The sequence below is a fragment of the Pezoporus wallicus genome, unplaced genomic scaffold (genome assembly GCF_028554395.1).
Source record: "Pezoporus wallicus isolate ANWC-B61680 ecotype Strahan unplaced genomic scaffold, APGP_CSIRO_Pwel_v1 contig_1, whole genome shotgun sequence".
In the NCBI taxonomy this organism is placed as follows: Eukaryota; Metazoa; Chordata; class Aves; order Psittaciformes; family Psittacidae; genus Pezoporus; species Pezoporus wallicus.
This window is the reverse complement of record NW_026639226.1, coordinates 208,359-234,658: the sequence shown is the minus strand read 5'-3', so window position 1 is coordinate 234,658 and position 26,300 is coordinate 208,359. Positions and strand designations below refer to the sequence as shown.

Here is a 26,300-nt window from a genome sequence, read left to right as displayed (position 1 = left end):
CGGGCAGGAGAATTGGCAGCCAATGCATAAAGTGAGGAATTAAAGCCACTGCCGTCCTTATCTCCCAGGCAAGGGCAGGGTGGATGGGAGCTGCGAGCCCACCCAGGGCAACCGAGTTGGCAACTGTTTGTGGATTTAACAAGTCCAAGCTTTATTTGCTCAGCTGACGGGGAGCAGAGCAGGAGCACCACGGAGGGTGAAGAACACATCCACATCCTCCACTGCCAGAGCTGCACACGCTGCCTCCAAGCAGGCGTTTCGACTGGAGAAGCCCCTCACATCACTGGTAAGCATTGCATGGCAAAGCATGGTAGAGGGGCCTGTGGTCTTTCAAGCCCAGTTAAATTCACTTTCAAACCAGAGGAGTTCAGGAGCTGCTCCACTTCCTCTCCTAATTTTGCCCAGCAGTGAAACAAGGGCAAAGGATGCTCTGCCCTCACATCTCCCACAGCCACAGCCACAACTGCCCAGTGGAGAACAAACCCTGCCTGGCACTTTGCAGCCACCCTGTGAATATCCCTCATGAGACACAGGCAGGAAAACCACAGGGGAAGGGATGGATGCGACCTCGCTATCTGCAGAGCTCCCAGTCTGCTGAGGGTGTTTGCAGTGAGCGGTCCCCGGGGAGGGCAGCTCCGCTCCCGCAGCGGCCGGCTGGATCACAGCCCCTCCGGAGCTGCGGGTGGCGGCTGAAGGGCTGCCTCGTCTCCCCAATCCCCTGGGAATCCCCAGCTCTCACATAACATGCTGGTAATTAACTCGCTTTATTGGCTTTGCTTCTGCTGAGATTGCACGTTCAAGATGGGCTCCATCTGCTCCTTGCATGGGCTCGGCTGCCAAGGGAGGGTGGCATTTAGAATAAGAGAAGCGTGTCATTCTGGGAGAGGGGACAATGACAAGGCCATGTCAGTAGCCCTCTGGCGATGGCTACAGGTCCAGGCTGCCCGAGTCCACCAAGCCCTTTCACCACACACCAAACTCGTGCCCATCAGCCTCCTCCCAACAGGCACCCAGTGGCTCCAGACCCAGTTCCACAGCGCCCACGGCAGCCACCGGCTTCATTAGAGTGTTTTAGGGGATTTGCTTCTCTGTTTAATGCCTCTTCAAGGCAAATGACAGCACAAGAAGCCAAGTGGGACCTCACTTTTGGAGCCGCTGGGCTGCTGTTTGCCAGGCGGCTGCTGGGAAGGAGATGCACTGATCTATATGCCTGGAGCTTCCAGTGCTGTATCCCCTCCCCACGCAACACAATTCCTCCTGGGGAAATGGGACACAAACACCAAGGGGTAGCAGCACCAGAGTAGCTCCCAGCTACAGCCCTTCCCAGGCAGGTTCCCCCTTTGGCCCACAAATCCCCTCCAGGCTATCCCAGCCTCTGTCACGGAGCTGGAGCAGCAAATCTCAGCTTAGCTGGGAGCAAAGCAGCGCAGAGCACGTGGCGCTGGCCGGGTCCCCCAGCACCCATCTGCGCTGCCTTTGTCTGCTCAGCCTTTGAGCGCTGCTTTTCCTCCTCTCTGCTGCAAAGAAACGCATTAAGTTGCGACGTCGCTTGAATTTGTTTGCCAGCTTTCCGAGAGGCTGCTGCTCCCATCGGTGCTGTTTGGAGGAGGTTTGCACGCCGGCAGCGTTAACCCTTCAACTCCTGCACCAGCGCTCCAGGAACGTGTTTGAACACCCAGGACACATGAGATGCCTGCTCCATCACGGCTCTGCAGCGCTTGGGGCCGCAGCACGCGCGTGCCGCCGGCCTGAGCTGGCACTTACCAGATGGGGAGATCCATTTCCCCTTCCCGCTATCCTCAGCGTTTCCTTAATGAGATGAGGTTTGTTGTGACCACAACCAGTGTCAGAGGGAATAAAAGAAAATGGGATCTATCGGGCCCTATGGCAGTGACAAGGACATGGGGACAAGCAGCTGCCAGCGAAGCCAGGCTACTGGAGGGAGGGAAATGGTACTGGATGAGCAGGAAGCACAGGGGGAAAGACTGGATTTGCACGCAGGGAGGAGCTGGGGGATCCTGTTGCCCTGCATCCTGTGTTGCACATCCCAGCATCTCACTTGCGTGTGCACACACACAAGGCTGGTACCCACTGGTGGCCTGGGGCTGCAGCAAGCTGTGGGTATCCCAAAGGAGAAGCTTCTTCTGGACATGGGTTAGAACAAGCGAGGATGGCAGGAGCGAGCCAAGAGGGAGTTGGTGCATGGGGAAAGTGTTTCAGGACAGTTGTTGAGCAGCAGCCAGTGGCTTTGCGTTGCCTCCCGCTAATTGCTGGAGTCAATGAAGCCGCACGCTCAGCTCAGTGACTTTCTGCAGGGTTTCCATCCGCCTTCGGTTTGCAACGTGCCATTCACAACTCTGGAAAGCTGCAGCCGATCAATCACAAGGTTTCCAGCATGACAAAAGTAGTCGAGACAGCCCTGAAGGGACTGCAGAAAACACAACAGCCCCAAAGCAGGGCCTGAGGGGGATGAGCAGCAGGAGGAGGAAACCCCAGCTATTCAGACCCAGGTGCAACACAGACACAGCAACACGGCTCCTCCTGAGGCTGCTGGAGAGGAGGTGTCGCTGCTTCCCGCAGGAGATGGGCTCCAGGGACTTTGTGTCCTGGCTCTTGGGGACAATTCCTGCTGCCGAAAGCCCAGCAATGTTCTCCATCGCTCTCAGCATCTCCAGGTCCTCTGCACCCGTGCGACAAGGTGCCTGGTTGTTAAGCAATTCAGCCTCCTCTTTATCCCCAGCCTGGTTCTGAAGGTTTAAATAGAAAGGTATCAAAATAAAAGATAATTGTTGAGAAAGATGAATAGGGGGGAGGAAAAAAAAAAAAAAAAACCATCAGCATGGAGGAACTCTTGTCTCATTTCTCACCCACGCAGAGCACAGCGATATCAGTGCCTTCGACTCTGGTTCATAAAAGCTTTCATGGTTTTATTACCAGCTCCCTGAACACCTTGTCCTTTTAATAAGCCAAGGCCTCTGGACAGCACATCTGCCCATGGGAGAGCCCATCAGGACATGGTTAATCCAGGCAGAAACAGCACAGAGCATCATTGCACTCACCTGACCAGGGAAGCCTTGTTTTAACCCAGGAAAGGGTTAAACCCACCCCAAAAGGCAAGAGGGGGAGAGGAGCCACCTCTCTGCCCCGGCACTGCTGGACCAGGCTGCCGGGTGTCCTCGCCTTCCCCAGCCCTGCTCTCCACAGCGGCTGGCTTTGGCCACGGAGGCTTTTCATTATCCAAACTGCTGCCCCTGGCCCAAGGAAACGGCATGGAGGATGACTCAGTGCTTAATGGACTGGCTGCTCCGTGCGTCGGGAGAGCCAAGTGGGCACAGCCCAACGCGGCATCCGTCAGCTGGAGACGCTGCACGGGGGTGAGCGACCCAGCAAGCTGGGAGCAGGGAGGCAGGCGAGCTGCTCATTTCAAACAGTTGTGTGGTTTCACTCAGGGTAACCCCACTGGTTCCGTTCTGGGTGCTGCAGCTCAACCCAGGCTGTCTTACACCCTTCACATCGCTTGGGCAATGGGGATGTGCTTGATTTCAAGCTCCCATGGTATCAGCGAGCTCCCTGTGCTGGCTTCTTGCTTCTCAGGATTCAGGTGTGGTGGTTTCCTTTGGAAAGGTCTCAGGCATAGCTGAAAAGGCCAGACCAAATAGGTACCAAAAGATACAGTGCAAGGGTTAGCTCTGCCTCTTGTTTGCCAATGTGGGATGGCAACGTGCACTGGGCCAGCCAGAGCCAGCAATGGCAAGAAGCAGCTCTGCTAATGGCCTCATTTAGTCCCACCAAGATGCTGGGGCTTTGGCTTCCAGCAGATAATTAATGATGTGCTCATGAATTAGGAAGCCCTGGACCTCTACCAGGACTATGTGGAGCAATGGAGCTGCTGTTGGTTCAGAGCTGGAGCAAAGCATGCCTTGAGCAGCGGTGCAAAGTGATGGGGAGAAGCCTTCTTTGCCTGTCTTTAACAGCAAGACCAGTTGGTCTCGGGGTACCCAGGCCCTGGGCTGGAAGGCAGGAGGAGAAAGGCTGTGAATATTGTCTACCTAAACTTTAGTAAAGCCTTTGGCACTGTTCCCCACAGCATTCTTCTGGAGAAACTGGCTTGGATGGGTCTTCAATGGGTCAAAAACTGGCTGGGTGGCCAAGGCCAAAGAGTGGTGGTGAAAGGAGTTAAATGCAGTTGGTGGTGATGTTCCCCACAGCTCAGAGCTGGGGCCAGTTCTGTTTAATGTCTTTATCTGGATCAAGTGCACCCTCAGTGAGTTTGCAGATGACACCAGACGGGGCAGGAGCGGCGATCTGCTCGAGGGTAGGAGGCTCTCCAGAGGGAGCTGGATGGGCTGGATCAATGGATGGGGCCAATAGTGAGGTTCGCATGGCACTTGGCTCACAACAATCCCATGGCAACGCTACAGGCCTGGGGAGGAGTGGCTGGGAAGCTGCTCATGGAAGAGAACGTGGGGGTGCTGGTCAAGAGCCAGCAGAAGGTGATCCAGCAGCGTGCCCAGATGGTCAAGAACATCCTGGCTTGTATCAGAAGTGGTGTGGCCAGCAGGACAAGGGCAGGGAGGGGAAGGTTTAGACTGGAGATGAGGAACGAGCTCTTCACTGTCAAGCCCTAGAAGAGGCTGCTCAGGGCAGTGGTTGAGTCACCATCCCTGCAGGTATCAAACAGACATGGAGATGTGGTGCTTTGTGACATGGCCTTGGCAGTGCAGGGGGAACGGGTGGATTTAAAAGGTCTTTTCCAACCTAAATGATTCCATATTCTAGGTCCCATGCAGATGCAACAGCCCCTAATGCTGGAGCCACCCCACCAGCGAGGAAGGCACGGTCCTCTCACAGGCCCCACAGTGCCTCATCTGAACGCACTTTACTGTTGCTCCTGATGGTTATTTTCCCAAGCCTGGAAGTGTTTGGCCCCAAAAGGGGCTCCTGGAAGCAATTTCAGATGAGCAATCTTCAACACCGGAGCTGATGGAAGCAATTTGCAGCCCATTAGCAGAGACTGGCTGGGAGGATATTTTACATGTCACGAAGCCCAGCTTTGAGGGGGACACAGCCCCTACAGCCTGCGTGGGGCTGTGAGGCCAGACCCACCTCTATGCCACGCCACATTGGTGGCCTTTCCATTTAATGTCCTACCTACAAAATGCAGCTCTCGCAGCCCTGGAAGGGAAAGGGAAGCAGCAGTGCCCAACACCTCCAGTGCCCACAGTACCTAAAAGGACCTTTATGAATTAAGCTGCCTCTTTTACAGCAGCGGGGCAGTGGGTGCAGGTAAAGAAGCAATTTGCAAGCCAAGGCTGCCTCAGAGAGAGTAATAGCAGGATATAACCCAAGAAAAGCATGGAAAAGCGCCTGGTACCCATCCCTGCAAACCCATCCTTGCCCTGGGGATGCTCTTCCAGGAAGCAGGATGGAAGTGTGTTTCTCTAAGAGGTGTGTACGGTGGAGGAGAGACAAACACTGCTTGGAAAGTGAGCAAATAGCCCCAGGCTCGAGTTATCCCTTGGCCCAAGCTCCCGAGGTGCTCCAGAGACGTGCCAGTGCCTGCCTGGCTGCTGGAGCCTGCGCTGGGAGCCTCAGCGCTGCAGCACCTTCCCTTAATTACTTTCTTCCTACTAATTAGATCTGTGGCCAGGCCTGCAGGGAGCCCCAGCTACTGCATCCCGAATCCATACCGGGGCTGAGCACCCGTTTTGCACAGGAGGGATGCGGCCACGGCAGCTTCCTCCTCCTCCTCCTCCTCTTCACACCCCACTGCCCACCACGCTCAGATCCCAGCTACCTTTGAGCCTTCACGCCTGGTGCCTTGCTGTGATCCATTATCACCTGGGGCTAATTGCGAGCTCCTCAGCCCCCTCCCCGCAGCCGGTTCCGCTGCCTCTCCCAGCAGGAATTAACACAACCCTCACGTGGCTCCCCCGAAAAATAACACGGAAATGCTGGCGCTCCCCACGCTCCACTCGACTCCAAGGATGCAGCTGCATCCTTCCTGGCCCGGGGCCAGAGGCAACCAAGTTTCCTCTGAGTGCTCGCCTGCAGGAGAGGGTCCTGGGGTGGCCGGGGGTGTTCAGGGTCCTCAGCAGCCCCCCCAGGAAAGGCGCTTTCCAGCCAGGATGGGCAGAGGCTCTGCGCTGGGGTTCCTTGTGCAGTGGCTCACAAGTACGTCCGCATGCGCATCCGCTCCGGCCTGAAACCCTGTCCATCCCAGGGATTCACTGTCAATAAAAGCGCTGCAGAGAATGGCTTCTCATCTGGAAGGGGGGAAAAAGCCAGGAGGAAAAGGTAGAAAAACCCCTTTCGAAACATCCTTCTCCCTTATCCAAGCAGCGCATCCCTCCCCGGGTTTCCAGCAGGAGCCCTAATGGAGAGACAGCTATGAGCAGGCGGCTGTCATCCAGGCAAGGAGCAATGCCGACTCGCTGCAGAGCGGAGCAGGGAAGGGAAAGGCAGAGCTGGTGCCAACGGACGCACTAATGCTGCTCTCCTGGGCCTTGCAGCCACATTTCCAAGCTCTGGCAGGGTCATCCCTGTGCCCAGTAGCAAGCAGGGGGAGGCATTGGCTCATGAGGGTGTCCCTGGGCCCCATCTCCATCCCCAAACAGGTCCCACGGCAAAACCCCAGGTTCCTGCTCAGTCAAGGACCCAATCTGAGAGAGGATGCTCCAGAAAAGGACCGAACCGAGGGTGTCCGGGATTTGGGGACAGGGATGCACGCCTGACCCTGCTGAACCCCAAACTGCCCATGCTCCCATTAGCCATGGTCCAGGCAGGGATAACGCACTGAGAAAGCACCTTTGGGCAGGGACACAGCTTGTTGGGGCAGCCCTGGGGTCTGGCTGTCCCTTTCCAACATCATGCTCCTAAAGGACATTGAAACATTCTCCCTTCCACTGCAGTCACCTCACTGGGAGCAGCGGGCAGGAGCCTGCTGCAGCCTCTGCTCCCTGTGCTGCTGCTGGGCACTGCTGTCTGCAGCTGGATGCGCGTCCCCAGCTCACCTGGGTGATGGATGAGGGCACCCCAGGCCTCCCTGGGGAGCAGATGGAGATGAAGCAGGGCTGGAGATGCAGTGGCACAGCCGGTCAGCGCTGTGCAGCCCTCATGCACGGCCCTGGGGAGGAGCAGAGCACCCAGCACCCAGAGCCTCCTGCCCCAGGCAGCAGGGAGCACCCTGGGGCCAGCAGCACCTTTCTGACGCCTGTCAATGGCAGAAGGTGAACGGGTGGGAAAGGGGCTTGCCCCCCTCCGGCTGGGGGCAAGCATGGTGCTGGGGACCGTGCCAGCAGAGAGCAGGGCTGAGCCCGGGGCAGAGGCTCAAGGCACCCATCGCCACCCCAAGCAGCGACCAGCCCGAATGTGAACGAGCGCCCAGCGGGGCCACCCATGGGTGAAGCCCACGGGGGTGGTGGAGTCCGTGGCAGGGCAGAGCCGGGTCAGGGGTGTACGGGGGGGGTCCGGGGAGGTGGGGTGGGGGGGTGTCCATCGGAGCGAGGGGCTGGAGCATCCCTGGCAGGCGCTGGGGGATGGGAGCGCACACGCGCGCACACGCACACACACGTTACCCACATGCACACGGCAGCAGCACCAACAGCCCCTGCCAGCAGCCTGCAATCGCTGGAGCTCCTCCGCCTCTCCCTCCTCCTCCTCCTTCTCATCCTCCTCCTCCTCCTCCTCCTCCTCGCTGCCCACCGGCCTGCGGCACCCCGGCCTCCGGCCCCACCAGCGCACAGACAATGACTTCATGCGGATTATGCATCTGAAGAAGGCACCCGCTCCCAGATAGCCACGGGGGGAGGTATCCATGTGTTTGGCAGGGAAGCAGCCTCTCGCTCGCCTTCCTTCTCCTCCTCTTTCCTCCTCACACCCGGCAGCTGCCTCCTCTCCGGCGATGGTCGCCTCCGGTCCCCCCGCCCGGCGCTGAGCGAGGCCCCGGCGCATCCCCGCTCCCACGCTTGCACCAAGGTACCACCGAGGCTATTTTTATTCCCCTCCTTCTTTTCCGGTTCGCCCGCCGCTGCCGGGCTCGCTCCCCGCTCGCCTCCTGCTCCCGGCTCCCCAACCCAGCGGCAAGAGGTGGAGGGAGGCTGGTCCCAAGCCCCGGCACCCCCGACGCAGCGGCAGCCACCGTCGCACAGCAGAAGGAGCCCAGCGCTGGCCGCGGCCGCCGGCCCCGCTTCCAGGTTCGCATCCGCGATTCCTTCGTCTGTTTGTGGATGCGCCGGTGCCATTTGGGGAAGGCAGAGGGGGACCGGGAAGGAGGTGGGAAGGGAGGGATGGATACAGAAGGATGCTTGGGGGGGGGGGGGGGGGGGGGGGGGGGCAGCCCGGTCCTGCCATGGGATGGGGAGGGCAGAGAGGAGGTGAGGAGATGCAGGAGGCTGCACCCAAATATACATGCATATATATATGCAGACATATATGTGCATGTGTGTATATATATATATATATATATATATATATATATAGGTTTGTGGGGAAAGCAGGGCACAGCAAAGCTTCTGCCCCATGACCTGGGTGCATCTCCAGCATCTCCCTGCATGGGGATGCCATGGGCCAGGCATCGGCAGCACCCCCAAGGCCGCCGCGGCACCGAGCACCCATAAGCTCCCTTCTCCGCAGAGTGGCCAGCCCGGGGTGCCAGCGCAGACCATGATGGACCTGAAGGTGGACGAGGAGGAGGTGGACAGCGGGCAGCCGGTGAGCATCCAGGCCTTCGCCAGCAGCTCCACCCTGCACGGGCTCTCGCACATCTTCTCCTACGAGCGGCTGTCGCTGAAGCGCGTGGTCTGGGCTCTGTGCTTCCTGGGCTCGCTGGCGCTGCTCACCCTCGTCTGCACCAACCGCATCCAGTACTACTTCCTGTACCCCCACGTCACCAAGCTGGACGAGGTGGCCGCCACCAGGCTCACCTTCCCCGCCGTCACCTTCTGCAACCTCAACGAGTTCCGCTTCAGCCGCGTGACCAAGAACGACCTGTACCACGCCGGCGAGCTGCTCGCCCTGCTCAATAACAGGTGGGTGCTGGTGCTTTCAGGTGCCCCGGGCATCATCTCCTCGAGCCAGGGCAAGGCCCCAGCCACCACAGCAGCCCCTCACCATGGCTGGCACAGGCAGCATCCCCTTAGTGTCCATGAGGAAGCAGATCCTGGGTTAGTTCAGCTCTGTAGCTGGATGCAGCAACACCACAGAGCCACCAGGTCCTGCTTCTGCTCCTGGGTACGTGGCATGGATCTGGAACGCATCGTTCCCATTCAGCAAGGCCAAGGCCACTCTGGGATGCCTGCGGGGCAGATCCAGCATGCGTGGCTCCAACACCATGTCCTGCACGCCTGACACATGCAGCGAGGCTGGGGGTACCAGCAGGTGAAGCTGCAGAACATCACCTATGTCCCAGCACCAGGTGTTGCCATTCCTTGGGCCATGGTGGCAGCATTCGCAGTGAAGCCCCTCATCCACCATCTCCAGCCCATCCCCATGGCTGTAGAGGCTTCTTGGTGCTGCCAATCCACTGCCATGAGCCTGGGGCCAGCAGCAAGGCTCCTGTTTGCCAAGGGGCTTCACCGCTGCCCCAGGGAGGGGATTGCATCCATGGGAGCAGGGGCCGAGACCCATCACACTCAAGCCATGTCCCAGCAAGGCGACCACCTGCATCCATGATGCCACCAAGGGAATGGGGCCGGGCTGGCCTAAACCAGGGCTGGTGCTGTGGGACCAGATCCTCGTGCTGGTGAAAATGCCACCTGTGAAGTGGATTTTGCTGAGCCCACAGCAGGGTCGGGATGGAAGGAGCTCATGTGAAGCTCCAAATGGCTTTTGGAGCGGGAGCAGGCGCTGCCCTCAGGCCTGAGCTTCTGCCTGCTCTTCCCCCCCAAGATATGAGATCCCGGACACGCAGAGCGCCGACGAGAAGCAGCTGGAAATCCTGCAGGACAAGGCAAACTTCCGGAACTTCAAGCCCAAACCTTTCAACATGCTGGAGTTTTACGACCGCGCCGGTCACGACATCCGCGAGATGCTGCTCTCCTGCTTCTTCCGTGGGGAGCAGTGCACCCCGGAAGACTTCAAAGTGGTGAGTGCCCCCGTGGCCCCGGCCCAGCGCTGCCTTTCCTGGTGCCTGGAGCTGCTCCTTTCAGCTTGGAAGGGACTGGCAGCATCCAATGCCAGAGGGTGCTGCTGGGGCTTGAGGTCCAGGTGCTCCTCAGTGGGGATGCTCCTGCATGGGTAAAGCACCCCAGGATCACTTGGGCTCTGCAAGGCAGGGCTGTGCATGCCGGGCTGGAAACCTTGTGCTGAGGAGACACCAGTGGGAGAGCTGGGAGAGCCGCGGTGATGGCCGGTGTAGGGACTTGATGGAGCCCTGCAATCCCTTAGGGAAAGCAGGTCCTGGGGGCACACGCGGCGTTGTGCCCCACCACGGCTGTGTCTTGTGCTTGTGCACGGATCCAGTGCACAATAAAGCCTTTCTTATCCCCCTGCGGCTGCCTCTCCCCCAGCCAGCTGGGAATTGAACAGTGCCGGCTATTCGGGTGCTGCCTGAGCAATTGGGCAGCCGGAGTGGCTCTTCCCGAGCTGGCTCCAGCACAGAGCTCGGAGCCGGTCCGGGTCCCCGTCCTTGTCCCCAGCATAGGGATGTCCCACTCGTGTTGCATGCCAAGGGAGGATGAGGCCCCTGAGCATCCCAAGGCACCGGCTGAGCGTCCGCAGAGCTGCTGCCCCGGTCCCAGCCCAATTTGGGTGATTTGAATCATCTGCATTAAATTCCTCTGAGAGGCTCTTTACACAGAGCCATGCTTGTTGTCAACCATCAGGCGCTTTATTTGTTAAATGGAGGCAAGTTGCAGCCCGGAGGGGGCTGGATCCTCTCCAGCACTCGTGCAGCCACCAAAGCATCCTCAGGGACCCCTCATAGCAGCTCCCTGCCGGGGTCCACGTACCCTGCTTCCCGCATCCCCTCCAACCAGCTAAAGCAGAATAGACTCACAGCTGGGCTGTTATTCCTGCCTGGATTATTCCTTGCAAGCAGGTTGGGATGATTTAATGGATTTGATTAGAAAAAGCTGGCTCTGTGCTACATCTCTGTTGCTCTTTGGACTCCCCTCCTAGCCTCGCACGGGCAGGGCTGGGGATGGTGCTGCCTGTGTGTCACGTCCCACTTTGCTCTTCCAGAAACCTTTGCCCCATCCCTGCACGGGGGTCCTGGGGTTCACAGAAGCTTTCAGAGGGGTTGGGTTGATGTTTGATGCTGGTTTGCTGCTCCCTCCTCCTGCCTTGCACCCAGACGGAGCCAGGCTCTGTGCTGCTCTGGGTCTGGTGGCACCAGTTAGGGCTGGTGGGTGCTAGCGACCATCACCCAGTGATGCACAAACCTCCCCCGAGCCGACGCCGCCCCGATGGGGATCCCACAACCTCATGCAGGGGCTGTGTTCACCTCGGGCCAGGCTCGTGGCATGCCCTGCGGGGGTGCTTTGACAGCCACTGTCACCCTTCTCCTCCCCTTGGTATAGAGGCGGTGCCGCGTTCAGGAGGGGCCTTGCTAAGGGGGGATTCTGGGGCTCCCCAGACCCCGCGGGCCGGGGGGAGCCGCCTGCAGGCACACAGGGATGTGCGTCGGTCCTGAGCCCTTTGCCGCTATTGCCATGGGGAGAGCCGAGGGGCCGGGGGGCGACGCTGCCTGCATGCTGATGCCGCCCAGCACGGGAGGCGATGGGGAGAGCGGCTCGGCCCCGACCCGCCGCGGCTGCCGCGTTCCCGGGCCCCGGCAGAAGGGAGGGCTCGGGGGAGCTGCGGCGAATGGAAATGAGGGGAACCGGGGCTCCTGCTCCTGTTCCCCCCCCACCTCGCGCTGCCCCTGCGATCGCACCCATCCTGGAGCACCCCAAGGGGGCTGTTGCTGGGTCTCAGCCCCCTCGCCCCAGTGCACGGTGTCACCGTGCGGCCAGGGCAGGATCCCCCAGCGCACGGCATGCCGTGGGAAAGCCCATCCTGGGATTTTAGATGGGCTTTTCCCACCTCCTCTTTCATCCTGCATCGTCACCAGGCCACATCAGGAGGTCCCTGGCATTGCTCATCTCCCTCCACCTCCACCTATCCTGGCTGGTGCACGGCAGCAGCAGCAGCTTTGTGCAGGATGCAGGGATGCTCCAGGGACAGAGGTGGAGCTGATCAGGCTTGAACTCATCCTGTCTAGGGCATTGAACCCTCTAAGAAGTCCCAGGGGGAACCAACTGTCCCCAGAGGGGCAAACACAAGGCTGAGGGGCAAGTCCTGACCCTTCTCAGGGCACAACCATGAGGGACACGGGCTGAGGATGTCACCATCCCCAGGGCTGTGCCCAGAGCCCTGCGCTCCCGGGGCCACACGTGCAGCAGGCAGGGGGTGGCTGCCCGGTTCCCTTTGCAGGGAAGGGGGAATTGCCCCCGTTGTTGCCCCCGTTTCAGGGCCGTGCTCCCTGATGTGCCCATTAGCAGCAGGGATCAATGGTTCACACTCCCGGCTTCATTATTTATAAGCTGGAGCCCTCGCTCCTCTGCGGGGATTCGCAGCCCTGCCGGCTCCCAGCTTGTGTTTCCTCTCCCTCCATCCTCATTCCCTATGGCTCTGCTCCTTGCCCAGCGAGAGAAAAGCCCAGCAGTCCTCTCTGGGCTCTAAACCCCCTTAATTGCCTTTGCAGCACAGGGAATAAAGAGAAACACAGAGGCTGAGCTCCCTCTCCATGCCCATGGGACAGGAATTGGGGCTGCCCTGGGTAAAACCAGCACTAAAACTCGGGCTGATGCCCCCTGCTCATGAAGCCCCTTTTGTGGGAGGGGGGCAGTGCAGCCAGGGATCATGCGAGGAGCCTGGCACAGTGCAATGAGCACTTACAGCTTTTCCTTCACACACTCCACGAGCCTGACCCGGGGCGAGAGCCACGTGTCCCCAGCCCCATGTCACCATCCTGCCTCGGGGCTGAGCCTGGCATGGAGCTGGGAGCCCTGGGGCAGAGCGCATGGGACATCCTCCAGAAGCTGCAGAGGATTAAGACCTCTGGACCATTTCCATGAGGCTCCAAGGCTGAGCTGGCACTAGGGAGAATTGAGTTTGACATGGAGATCATGCCGCTGCCTTTTGCATTGAATTCTGCATCCTCTGCCCTGGAAATACCGAGTGGACAGAGGGAGAAGCAAGGGAGGGAACAGGACAGGGCTGGAGCACTTCCAGCAACTCCCAACCATCCTCCTCATCTCCAGAGCAAAGCAGGAGCTCCTGTGACAGAGAACAGATCCAGCAGCATCTTGCTGTACCTCACATCACCCCATTGCAACCTTCTGGAGGCCACTGGACACCGTCAGATCCTGCTGTGCCCCTCTGCACCCCACTGCGCCCTCCATACCCTGCTAAACCCCATCTGCAGCCCCAGAGCCTCTCTGCACCCCCTGAGCTCCCTGCTCGGCCCACAGCCTCCTCGCTGCAGCCACTGCACGCTGCTGGTCTCAGGGCATTCAACCAGGGGCTGCTGCTCTCTCTGTCTGCTCCAAGTCAACCCTCAGCACCCACCAGGGGACCCAGGGTCCAGCCGCCAGCACCCCATAGCCCTGCATGGAGCTGCGGCAGTCACAAGCCCAGGAGCCCCGCGGTGAGCAGAGCTCTCCTGCAGCACAGCGTTAGTGGATAATCATAGAGCTGGAGTGAAAAGCATCTCCAACACAGCTGGAGAGCCCAGCGCAGGAGTCACTGATACCCACATCTTCCCTGCAGCTTGCGACAGTTAATACAAACCCCACATCATTGGGCTCATTTGGCTCTGGAAAACCAACCTGGGAAGCACATGCGGGCAGCAGGGATGGCCCCTGGCCCCAAACAGCATCATCCTCCCGTGCTGGGGCTGGTACCCGGCGCACGCTGAGCCCAACAGCTCCCAGCACGGCGCCCGCCGGAGCCAGCACGTGTATGAATTCTGTAAGACATTCAAGTGATTTATGTAAATCACTCCTTAAAGCAGCACAAGGGCTCCTAAATCATTTATAAGCATTTGAAATCGCTCGCCCGCATCCGTTCTTTCCGAGCAGCGTTTCACCTCCAGCATCCTGGTAGCTCCCCCTGGGACCCAGCAGCATCATCCTCACCTGCATCACTTGCAAGCTCCCAGCCGGGCTCCCCCTCTGCATGGGCCTCTTTGCTGTCCAACAGCAGCAGCGTTTGACCCCCGAGGTTGCATCATTTTCCAGCTGAAGGAAGCAATCCCAGCAGGACACCGGTTGCCTGGCTCAGAGGAATCGGAGGTGATGGAGCAGAGGAGCAGCCGCTGACTCGGCTTTCCCGGGAAGCACAGTGGGGTCGGGAGCACCCGGCCTCCAGGCAACGCAGAGGTTTTCCAGGATCGCTGTGTGGGGCTCGAAGCAAAGCATCCAGAGAGCAGCCGTGAGCAGTTCAGCCCTCGGGCACGGAGCAGGGACACCGGGGAGAGTTGCTCTGAAGCCGCCTCCTTTCCGCAGCTTCATCCAGGCACCGGTGTGAGGATTTGGGATCCCTCAGCTGCTTGTGGGGCTTTGCTCTCCCCGTATGAACGTGGAGACAGCAATCCTTGTTGGAAGGCGGTTGCGCTTCGCGCTCCTTCTGCAGCGGGACAGCGATGCCCTGGTGTGACCCCGGTGCGTTTGGTGCTTGGGAGTGATGCTACTGAACCCACCACGATCCTGGCTGTGCAGGTGCAGAAGAGGGTCAGGAAAAAGCAGGCTGAGGACATCGGTGCTGGGCACAGCACGGTGGGAGGCCGACGCGTGCCTGTGCCTCACAGCTGCTTCGTTAGCGGTGCTGCAACAGAGCAGGTACATCATTTAGCACCTCCAAGCTCTAAGCACTGAACAGCACCGCTTCCACCCATCCCCGCAGGCGGTTAGGAAGACAGGCAGGAGCAGGATCAGCCCCGGCCACGGGTCCCTTATTGCCTGGTGCTGCCCAGGGGGGCAATGTCCAGCACCAGCAGCACACACAGCCGTGCTCAGAGCCACGGTGCACAGCGCTGTGTGCACCCAGGGGGTCATGCCAAGGGCTCGGAGCAGCTCAGACGCACCTCAGGCCGTTGACACGCTTCTTGAGATGCCTTTGCACATAAAGAATCATTTAAAAATTAATTATTAATTATTAGTAATAAGCTTTAATAGCATCTGTGGCTGCTGGCAGAAATGAAGAGGTTTTCAAGTGCTATCGAGCCACAACAGAGGCAAGGATATGTGCCCTGCAGATGCCAGCCCCTAAGGGAGCTGCAAGCTGGAAATGCAGCCCTGGCCCATCACCAGCACATGGGGTTTCTCCAGACCCTTCCCCTTACTCTCCCTTTGGTCGGTATCTGAGCCCCAGGTGAGCAGCCCCAGAGCCTTTGCCAACTGTGGCTGCCTCAAAGCATCTGCCCAGGAGAGCTCCCAGTGCGTTTCTCCATCTCCATACCCAGTCCAAATGGGGAGAAGCTGGGGCAGAGCGGGGCAGGCCCCCTGAGCATGAGGCAGAGATCTCCATAGGGAGATCCAGGAAATTAACTCCCAGCCTTTTGCCTCAGCTTTCATTTATCTCCCTTTCTCCAGATGCCTGCGGAGAGCTCGGCCGGAGCCAGGCCTCTCCAAGCAGCAGGCATCCCTGCAGTTCCTGCATTCAAGGAGCTCCTCAGCATCTCAGCCTCTTTACGTACACAGGCCCTGACCCTTGGACGTGACCACCTTTTATTCCTTTTTGCTCCTGGGTGAAGGGTTTGGTGCACCTGCCACCAAGCTCTTACCCCAAGGATAGAGATGGACCCCTCACGGTGCTGGGGGAGGGGGCTTCCCTCTGGTTTATTAGGGATTTTTAGCCTCCTGATTCAGCTTTCCCTGCTGCTTCGCAGCCAAGTAAAGGGACAGGGAGACCCCTCAAGAGCAGCCACACGCCAGGGCTCTGCAGCTCCCCTGCTTGGATTAGATTAGAGTTGAAAACCGTGATGTGTGGCGAGCCGGCGCGAGCGAGCAGAGCATGGAAACCAGACAGGGATACAACTTCCCCCCCCTCCGCCACCAATAAAAGCATCAGCTTGAATCTTCTTGCATGAACTGCCTGAGCAATTGTGAAGGACGTCGGAAGAAACCACAACCTGCTTACGGGTAATTCCTGATCGGCAGCAAACATGGAAAGGCGTTGGGATAAGTGTCCACGCACAGTTATCCCTGCCGCATGGGAATTAGCGGCACCTCAGCAGCATCCTCTGTATCCCGCTAAAGCAGGAGCCAGCACAGTGCCAGTGACCCCTCCGTGGCATAAAGGGACATCACCAATGGGTAAATCACCTGCAAGGCTCTCGGCATCACAAACGGTTTCAGTTATAAGAGCACAAATGGATCCCTGGATAAGTGGATCCAAGGATAAGGTGGCTTTGGGAGGCGGCACAGAGGATGCATGGAGAGGACCCGGCTGCAGGGACATTCTTGACTGCCCTCGGAGCCATGGGGATCCCATCTGAGCCCCACAGAGACCCCAAGCCACTGGGGGAGCAGCAGCACCGTCACCCAGCTGGGAAGAGCTCAGCAGCACTGGCCCAGAGAAGCTCTGAAAGATTAATGGAGTTTAAATGGAAGCGTTTGGAGAGGAGATAAGGCTCATCTGATAGGAAATCATATGGAACAACGGCAGCCAGGGAGGCCCCAGGTCTGTAACAAAGTCCACTTAGCACGTTACTCACCATAACGTGCTTTTTATTAAAGTCCTGTGCTGTAGATGCTGGGGCTGGATGGTCCAAGGGAGCTCTGCCATCAAAAGCTGTTGGGCTGGAGCATGCCAGCCCTGCACGGTCCCACATAGGGACCTTTGGTGTCCCATCCCCTTCATGAGCCAGGGACAGGGCTGCTTCACCCAGCACCGCAGCATCACCAGTCCCCATGGCTGGGGCTGGGCTGCCTGGGCCTGCAGGGATGGGGTGGAGAGGAGGCGGAGGTGGGGAATAATACAGAGGGAAAAACTCCTTTTTAATCATCGATTTCTCTGCATTAGAATGTGACATGCTAATCCACTGTGAAGCGTCTAATCTGAGGGATAAAGGGCTGGATAACACAAGCTGCGCCCGGCTTGGCTGGCGGAGCAAGTGGAGGCAAGGTGGCAGTATCTGATAAAGGGTGGCAGGATTAGTCCCAGCAGAGATCCCCACTGCCCAGGCAATCCCACCTCGCTTGGCTGCCCTCACTCTGCCTCTCACCAGGGTCAGGGAGGGGGTCTGAGTATCCCGAAGCTGCTCATCCTGCCCAGAGCAGCGATGGAGGCACTGCGGGTACCACCATCACCATCACCACCACCACGGCAGCTCTGGGAGCTGCAGAGCACATCCCTGGGCCAAGGTGCATTGCAAACCTGATTTTCCTCCCCTTCAATGCTGCGCTGTGGGAGCAGGACAGCCCGGCTGCAGGGGGCCCATCTGCTCCATCAAATACCCATCCCCAAATCCAGCTCCTGGCTGCTTTCACCCCTTCCCACCGGTCAGCTCCAGCCTCTGGGTACCCCCCGGGATGATGCAGGGAGCTCAGCCAGCCCTTGGCAATGCCCCAATTACAAACCCAAAAGGGTCCAGCTCCAGAGGCACTTTCTGCAACAGGCTCCCCAGGGCTGGGCTGCCGCTTGCAGGCCTGGGCTAACAGAGCTTGCAATGTTGTTTTCTCCTCGCCTCCTCGGGGATTGGTTTATCTCTATGAATAACTCCATCCCGGCTTTGATCTCCTCTGCCATTAAAGCGTGACAGGCTGTGAAATGTGCTGTTGCTGCCGTCAAATCCCCCTCCCGCTTCCCTCCCGCCGCCTCCGTGTTCCCCTACTCCGGGAAACCTCCTTTTCCTGGGCCCATGAGGAGCTGCAAAGTGGGGCCCAACTGCCCCAGGACAGCGGCCAAACCCAAGCTCCACCAATCCCGCATCCCTCGCTGCGGCAGGCGAGCGCTGAGCATCCCTGGTCCCCAGCGGTGGGGCAGGGTGCGGCAGCAGCATCCCGCCGCGCGCCGCCACGGGGGCTGATGTCACGGTTAATTATAGCATCCCCCGTCCCTCTCCCCCGCCAAAGCTTTACCTGAGAGAGGGTAAAAATAACTCCTGGCAAGGGAAGAGCTGGAACGAGCCCAAGGACTCCTCCAGCACCTCCCAAACTCGCACAAACCAGAGCGACAACCCCGCCGGCTGCCCCACGGCCACAGTTTGCCCCCAGTTGTGGGGACAGGATGCACTCTTCTGAGTGCCGGTGCCACCGTGCTCGTGGCTGTGACCGTCCCCGGTCACCTTCACCCCAGTTCAAGTTTCAGCTCTGGGACAGGAGGTGGTAACCGGAGCCGGGGCCGTGCTCAGCCTCACTGCACCTCTCGGCTGCTGCGAACCAGCCCTGGCACCTTCCACAAGCCGCTCAAGCCAAGCAGAGCAAGTTAATGGCCCCAGCTGAGGATGGAGCGGTCTCATTACAGCAGATCCCTCTCCCTGCTGCAACTGCTCCCAAGAAGACACATTAAACCTCTCCATGCCATGGGGATCAGATCAGCCCCTCGCTCACACCATCGGGGACTGACCCACTGTGCCCTACCAGGGCTAAACAAGCCCCTGCAGGCTTCTCTGCCGTTTTCCTTCCTTCTTCTCCTCTCCCTCCTGCAGGCATTGCACAGAAACTGCTTGCCCCAAAGCCAGGGAGCACCAGAAGTCCCACCCCAAGCTCAGGCAGCTCGTACCTGCTCAAAGCATCCTCTAGCAGCACGCGGTCAGCACAGCTTGCTTCCACAGGGCTTAACCAACCCAACATCCTCAAACCCCATCCCAGGTGATGGCCCTGATGCCTTCATAGCCCAGCCCAGCCCAGGATGCAGCTGCAGCTTGTCTCCATCAAAGGCAAAGGGCTGGGATGTGACCCGGTCCCCATGGCACGGTGGCTCCCAGCCACCCAATCCGCCTCCTTGGTCCCGTTTCCCAGGGTGAGTTTCCAGCTCAGGCACAGCCTTGCTCTTGCCTTTATGAAGTCTCATCCCGTGGCTCTGGCACTCATTCCCAAGGTCACCCGCTCTTTCTCCCAGGTGCCAACAATGTCCCCAGCTTTGTGGCAACTGCCAGTGTCCCTCTTACACAAGGGCCCTATTGGATATATTGAGGCTGGGGAGCCCTAGGATGGCTCCCCAAAGGACAACCCGTTGTCACATCATCAGTCATCATCTTGGCTGAGCCTGCCTTGGCAGGGATCCCCAGTGCATGCCCTTCCCATTACACTGGTGTCACTGGCTTGCGAAGAGCAGAGGAATTTGCTGTGGTATCAGATCAGACCTGTACAAGTTTCCTGGTTGCATTTGGTCACCCCGTTTGGTGGTGCCCATATCCATAAGCCAGGATGTGCTCCCAGACTGCGGGCCCCACAGTGCATGTGGGGAAGGAGGCACAGCAGCCAAACTGGTGAGCTGGGGCATGCAATGAGCACCCAGACATCAGCCAAAACCTCCCGTTCAGCTCTTGTATGTCAAAGTGCTGCTGTATTTAGATGCTCCCCTTCCCCTTGGGCCGGTGGTGGCAGCTGCAGTGCTGGGAAGGGGCTGGAGATTGCTCTGTGGTCACATTGATGCTTTTATGAAGCACTGAGTGCAGGAGAAAGGCAAAACCACAGGCAGGGGCTGTGCTGCTGCAGGGCTGCAGCGAGGAGATGCCTTTGTGCCCGGCTGCCGGCTCCATCATCAGGGCTGCCCTCCTGGACCCCAGCACCACGAGGCCCGGACACCATTGCCCACGGACAGCAGTGGCTCTCTGCGCCCCACGGGGATCCGAAGCACGAGGTGACCACGCACTGGTTGGGCTCTGCAGGAGGAATCATCACCTGGACCATGTCAGTGCCCAAATCCTGCCCAAACCAAGGACGGACCTCACACTGCTTGGGACACTGCCTTTACTGGATGCTCCTATGCTTATGCTGCCGCCCTATGGCACCGGGAGAGCAGCCTATAGGGATGGGATGAGCACCGTGACAGCCAGGGGACACCACAGCTGGATGCAGCAGGACAATGTCACAGGCATGTTGGGAAAACCTCTGGCTCCAGCTGCCCTCACGAAGAACCTGGAGGCTGGCATATGGTGGCTTTGGAAACAGGCTGGCACCCGGCAGGGAGACCTTGGCTGGCGCTGCTGGTCGGGCTGCCAGGACCGGGCTGCCCTGCAGTGAGGATGGAGGATGCAGTGTGGGGATGCAGCACTGCTGGTACCCAAGTACACCCGTGTTCACCCGTGTCCACCGGCCCTGGCAGCTCCTCAGGGCCCCGCAGGCAGCACCAGGAGCTCCCCCAGCATCGGTGCTTCTGGAGCCGGCGAGGTCTCTGCTCCGTCCTGCCAGCAGCAGCCCGTTGTCCCCGGGGACGTGGGGAGCCCGCAGAACCGCCCCTTGCTCCTCCTCTCCTCCTCCCTGCTCCCGATATATCCTCCTCTCTCTGTCCCCTCTGAGCATCCTTCTGCTCCTCTCCCTCACGCGCCTCTCGCTCCTTTTCCCTTCTCTGTTTCTCTCCTCTGAGCTTGCCCCTTCCTCCTTCCCTGCTTCCTCCCCCCCCCCCAGCCCCTCTCACCCACACCCCGAGGAACCGACCCACTGTTGAAGACCCCTGGGCTGTGGCAGGGCAGGGACCAGGACCCCCACGCTGGACCATGCCTCTCCAGATATTCTGCACCATCTCCTTCTCCAGCGAGGAAGCACCAAGAGATGCTGCAGCCACGGGGACAGGAGATAACGGAGCGGATGAGTTCCTGTATGGGCAGGAGGAGGATGAAGAAGAGGAGGAGGAGGACGCAGGGGCAGCCACGGACTTTGTGGCCTTTGCCAGCAGCTGCACGCTGCACGGGCTGAGCCACATCTTTGTGGAGGGCAGCCTGGGCGCTCGGCAGGCGCTCTGGGCCCTCGCCTTCCTCCTCTCCCTCTCCCTCTTCCTCTACCAGGTGGCCGACCGCATCGCCTACTACCTGGAGTACCACCACGTCACGCTGCTCAGCGAGGAGGACAGCCCCGAGATGACCTTCCCTGCCATCACCTTCTGCAACATCAACCGCGTGCGGGTCTCGCAGCTCAGCCACGAGGACCTGCTCTACCTGGGCCCCCTGGTCGACTACGAGCCCGGGATGGAGCTGGGCTTCACCCCAGCCCAACCTGGCCCGGAGGAGGAGGACGAGCCCCTCAATTTGTATGTGTTCTTTAACCGCACTTGCCACCAGCTGGAGGACATGCTGCTGAGCTGCAGCTACCGGGGCGAGCAGTGTGGCCCCGGGGACTTCGCCGTGGTGAGTAGCCCCGAGGTGGCCGGGAGCAGGGAGCAGCTCCGGCCGGCACCGTGTGGGATCAGGCACTACGGGGGACACTGTCCTTGCCAGCTCAGGGACAGGCTGCTTCCAGTCTCACTGGAGTTGGGGATAGCACTGGCTGCTGGGACATGGAGAGCAGGACCAGGGTTGTGTTTGTCTGGCATCTCTGTCCTGGCATCACCGTGGGGTCTGCAGCCCACCGGCCTCACGTGCCCCTTGCATGGGCTGGCAGCGACTCAGTGGTATGGATCTTAAGATGATCTTCAGGTCCTTTCCAACCCTAACTCTTCCATGATTCTATGGAGACATGCTGGAGGTGTCAGCTGGAACGGCCGAGGAGGGATGGGAGGGATCGGGATCCCGTCCAGCCCTGCCCTCTGCAGGGATGGAGGAGGGCTTGGAGGAGGTGCTGGTGCAGGAGTAGGGCTGAGTGCCGCCGTCTCGGGGAGCTGGGGCTGCCATGGGGTGTGCGGGGTCGAGGTGCTTTGACTCTGTAAATGTCTCCTCTGAGTCTGTGCCATGGTGGGGAACATCTCCTCCTCCATCAGCGCTATTCCAATGGTGAGAGGCACCCCATAGAGCAGGAGCCTGAGCAGGATCATACCCTAGGCTGGGGATGGCTGTGTTTTGGGGCTGGCCATACCCTCCTGGCTCCATGCTGCGGTGCTGGCAGCAGTTTGATGCTGGCAGAGGGGCCCCAGCCTCAGCCCTGTGTCCCCTCCTGCAGGTCTTCACCCGCTATGGGAAGTGCTACACCTTCAACGCGGGGCAGGACGGGAAGCCCCGGCTCATCACCATGAAGGGGGGCACTGGCAACGGCCTGGAGATCATGCTGGACATTCAGCAGGACGAGTACCTGCCGGTGTGGGGGGAAACAGGTAACCCACAGCCCCAGCGGCTCTGCCAGCACGTCTGCTCAGTCACCAGCAGCTCCTGGGATGCTTCCCGGCTCCTTCATGTCCCTGTCTCCTTCCTCATCCCTCCTTCCATTTCTCATCACTTTGGGTCCTTTTCTTCCCTTTTTCCTCCTTATCTTTGCTCTTTGCCATGGCAACTCCCCATCAGTTTAGAGAAGCAACCATCACTTGTTTATAAATAGAGGCACTTTCCCTGCTGCACTCCTGGGTGCTGGAGCAGGAGGGTCAGAGGGGACAAGGACATAGTGTAGCAAAGACATGGATGGATGGATGGATGGATGGATGGATGGATGGATGGATGGGCGGATGCATGCATGGAAGGACATGCAGCACAGCCCTGCAGAGTGGGGTCCAGCACCATGCTTACCCTACTTCTCTCTGCTACAGATGAGACCTCGTTTGAAGCTGGGATCAAGGTGCAGATCCACAGCCAGGATGAGCCCCCACTGATTGACCAGCTGGGTTTTGGGGTGGCTCCCGGCTTCCAGACCTTCGTGTCCTGCCAGGAGCAGCGGGTAGGGACTTGGGGGGGGGGGGGGAGGTGGTGTCTGGGATGCTCCCCTTAGCCCTGCACTGTGAGCTAGACCTGCTGTGGGGCACTGAGCCTCCTCCCTATGGCCCTGTTGCCCGTCCCTATGTCAGAGGGACCCCTACAGCAAGGGTGTCTGCTGTAGGGCAGGGCTCCATCCTGGGGGCTGCTGGGCTTCTCTCCTCACTCCTGGCTTCTGCCCCATCCCAGCTCATCTACCTGCCACCTCCCTGGGGCGACTGCAAGGCCGTGGCGGGCGACTCAGAGTTTTATGACACCTACAGCATCACCGCCTGCCGCATCGACTGCGAGACCCGCTACCTGGTGGAGAACTGCAACTGCCGCATGGTGCACATGCCAGGTGAGCCCTGGGCACGGCAGGCCCCACCGGCCTCATCCCACTGCCATGGTCCCACCAGGAAAACCTGCTTTCTTCTCTCCTCCAGGCGATGCCCCTTACTGCACCCCGGAGCAGTACAAGGAGTGTGCGGATCCGGCCTTAGGTGAGGCTGCGGGGCCCTGCGGGGCTGAGCTGCGTGTGTTGGGTTTCTCCATCTCTCCATCTCCCTTTGTTCCCTGCCCAGATTTCCTGGTGGAGAAGGATAATGAGTACTGTGTGTGTGAGATGCCCTGCAATGTGACCCGCTATGGCAAAGAGCTCTCCATGGTGAAGATCCCCAGTAAAGCCTCTGCCAAGTACCTGGCCAAGAAGTACAACAAGTCGGAGCAGTACATCGGGTAACGTGCTGCAACCACAGCCGTGGGGAGGCATCTTTTGTCCCTCCATGCCAAATCTCAGCCTTATCTTATGTCCTGCACAGGGAGAACATCCTGGTGCTGGATATCTTCTTTGAAGCCCTGAACTATGAGACCATCGAGCAGAAGAAGGCATACGAGGTGGCTGGTTTGCTGGGTGAGTGCTGGTGGCTGTGCAGGGGGGGCCCTGCAGCAGCACCCCAACAAGGTTGGCCCCATGCAGCATGGCCCTGTTCCCAAGGATGTGCTGAGAGCGTGGATGCAGAGCGGGGCACCCACCGCCACGGCCACAGCAGTGATGAGTTCTGCCCATTCTCTGCTCCCTCTGCCACCGAGCACTGGATTCAGCCCACCCTGATGGCTTCCTTCTCCTCCGCAGGTGACATTGGAGGGCAGATGGGGCTGTTCATTGGGGCCAGCATCCTCACAGTACTGGAGCTGTTCGACTACGCCTATGAGGTGGGTCTCTGCCATCCTACGGCTATGGGGGGGGGAAGGTTATCGTGGAGCACTGAAATACTCATGTGGGACATGGGGAAGAGCCCCCGTGGTACTGAGATGTGGCTCTCACAGGTGATAAAGCATCGGCTGTGCCGGCGGGGTAAGTGCCGCAAGAACCACAAGAGGAACAACACGGACAAGGGCGTCGCGCTGAGCATGGACGATGTGAAACGCCATGTAAGTGCCATGGGGGGGTGCCGGTGCTCTCCTGCAGCTCAGGGGCTGCCCCAGGTGTGTCAGGGGGTGCCAGCACTTTAGGGAATGCTTGGGAAAGGAGCAGAGGCACCAGGCAGAGATGCTGGGAGGGGGCGGCGGGACAGGACTCGGTCTCTGCATGGTGAAACCCCCCGGTACCCACCCATCCTCTGCCCTGCAGAATCCCTGCGAAAGCATACGGGGCCACCCGGCAGGCATGACGTATGCAGCCAACATCCTACCTCACCACCCGGCCCGGGGCACCTTTGAGGACTTCACCTGCTAACCGACGTCTGGATGTACAACCTGAGCTACCAAAGCCCTCCGGAGAGCTGCCCTTCCTCCCTGCGAGCGCCAGCAGAGAGACACATCTAAGGGGAGCTTGCTCCTCCACACAGTGGCACACGGACAAGAGCCACAGCCTCGGCTCTGGGGGCAGGCAGCCGGGTCGGGTCACGCAGCCCCCTGGGGCAGCTGCTCCGTGCCTGCCCCGCTAGTTCAGAGACTCGAGGACGCTCCAGCCCGGCCACCCTCGCGGTGCGGGGAGCGACACGCACAGCGGGCTGGGGCACGGGCCCGGCCTGGCCCCCCCCCCCCCCCCCCAACCTCGGCTCCCCTCGGCCTTTTTAACTAGAACCCAGAAGCCAAGAAGAAGCAGCCGTTTGGCCGCAGTCTCCATCCGCAGCCCTGTCTGTCCGTCCGTCCGTCCATCGCCTCCATGCTCATCCTGCATCCGACGCCTTGGCCGGTGCTCGCTGGGACCCCCGTGCCTGGCGGGGGGGGGGGGGGGGCTCATGGAGGAGCCCCATGGTGTGCCCAGCAGACGTGGCCCTGGGTTCAGCAGTCCCAGGAGAGCCTCGCTGTCCCCTGGGATCGCAGCGGCCCGCAGCCAGCCCTTGCCTGGGCACTCCCTGCACATGAAGATGGGGCACCTCCACCTCTCCAAAAAGGTCTTCCTCGGCATCCTGCCCCAGGGACGGCGGTGCTCAGCCACCCAGCTGGCTGGCTGGCCACAAGCACCACAGGGGACATGGCCATGGGGTGCCACTTTGCCACTGAAGACCCCGCTGCCCAGGCACTCGTGATGGTGTGGTCTCCCTGCCTGTCTCCCCTCGGTTCCATACAGCCTGGCCAGCACCAGTCCTGCCCCACAGTCCCTCCTCTCCCCAGGGAACCTGGGGCTACCCCGTGCGGCCCCCAAAACAGCCATCCTCGGGGCAGAAAGGCAGAAGGAAAACCCCTGAACCCCATTTCCACTGCAGCCACTGGCCTGGCTCAGCCAGAGGTACCACAAGGATGCTCCTTTGGCACCGCTTTAGCCATGCGTTGGAGCCCTGCCACCAAAGGGGTTCACAGGTTGAGGGACACCCCATGGCACAGGGTGCTCTGGGCCACGGGACCGCAGGCTCCCACCCCATTGAACCCCCCCCCCCACCACCAGCAGCAGCTGCCCCCGGGCACCGCCAGCCCTGGGCATCATCGGGGCATCCCTGAGCTCGCTGCCCTGGGGCCGCCGCTGCTCCTCCTGCCACTGCCCTTGCCCTGGCACGCAGGGACCTGCCCCAGCAGCTGGGCTCCGGCTCTGGCCGAGTCTCTGCTCCCCAGGCCCATCAGTGCATCGCCATCTCCCTCTTGGGCCAGTGGAAATTGGCCTCCCCCAGCCCCTGCCAGCCCCCAGGCCCCACACACCAAGCAAGAGCCCTGCCAGGGCTGAAGTGCTACTTATCTTTAAGAGCTTTTGCAATAAGTCTTTTTAGTCAGTCTTATTTCCAAACTGCAGCTTTGGGTTTATTATTGTTGTCATTAGTCATATTATTATTATTATTATTATTATTATTAAGTATTATTTGCTTCCTGACCAAAATTAGGAACTGGGGGTCAGTCCTTTGTATCCAGCGATCGCCCAAAGATGACGGGTTGGCCACATCCATAAATTTTCTTATGGATTTTTCCTAATGTTTCATTGCATTTCGTTTATTTATTTCCTTCCTTCCTTTCTCTTTCCCATTCAAGCTTTTAAAGATGGGGCTGGGATCTGACCTTGACGCTCACTTGTTGAAGCATACAGGTTTTTTGTTTGTTTCTATTCTATCATCTGCATTTTATA

The 26,300-nt window shown here is 59.6% G+C and overlaps 1 protein-coding gene across 3 annotated transcripts; it reads left to right on the top strand.

Annotated features, from left to right (window-relative positions):
- Positions 1 to 7,559: 7,559 nt before the first annotated feature.
- ASIC1 (acid sensing ion channel subunit 1) lies at positions 7,560 to 24,793 on the top strand. 3 transcript variants are annotated; one of them, XM_057413959.1, is made up of 12 exons: positions 7,560 to 8,195; positions 8,644 to 9,029; positions 9,889 to 10,084; positions 22,023 to 22,173; positions 22,600 to 22,727; positions 22,952 to 23,102; positions 23,188 to 23,244; positions 23,326 to 23,479; positions 23,563 to 23,654; positions 23,877 to 23,956; positions 24,071 to 24,175; positions 24,375 to 24,793. In XM_057413959.1, the coding sequence occupies exons 2-12, from the start codon at positions 8,665 to 8,667 to the stop codon at positions 24,477 to 24,479; spliced, it is 1,584 nt and encodes a 527-aa protein (XP_057269942.1). In that variant the 5' UTR covers positions 7,560 to 8,195; positions 8,644 to 8,664; the 3' UTR covers positions 24,480 to 24,793. The 3 variants fall into 3 exon arrangements, with proteins under 3 accessions (XP_057269942.1, XP_057269941.1, XP_057269943.1); XM_057413958.1 differs by having other exon boundaries at positions 8,635 to 9,029; XM_057413960.1 differs by lacking the exons at positions 7,560 to 8,195; positions 8,644 to 9,029; positions 9,889 to 10,084 and adding an exon at positions 20,617 to 21,274.
- Positions 24,794 to 26,300: the final 1,507 nt, after the last annotated feature.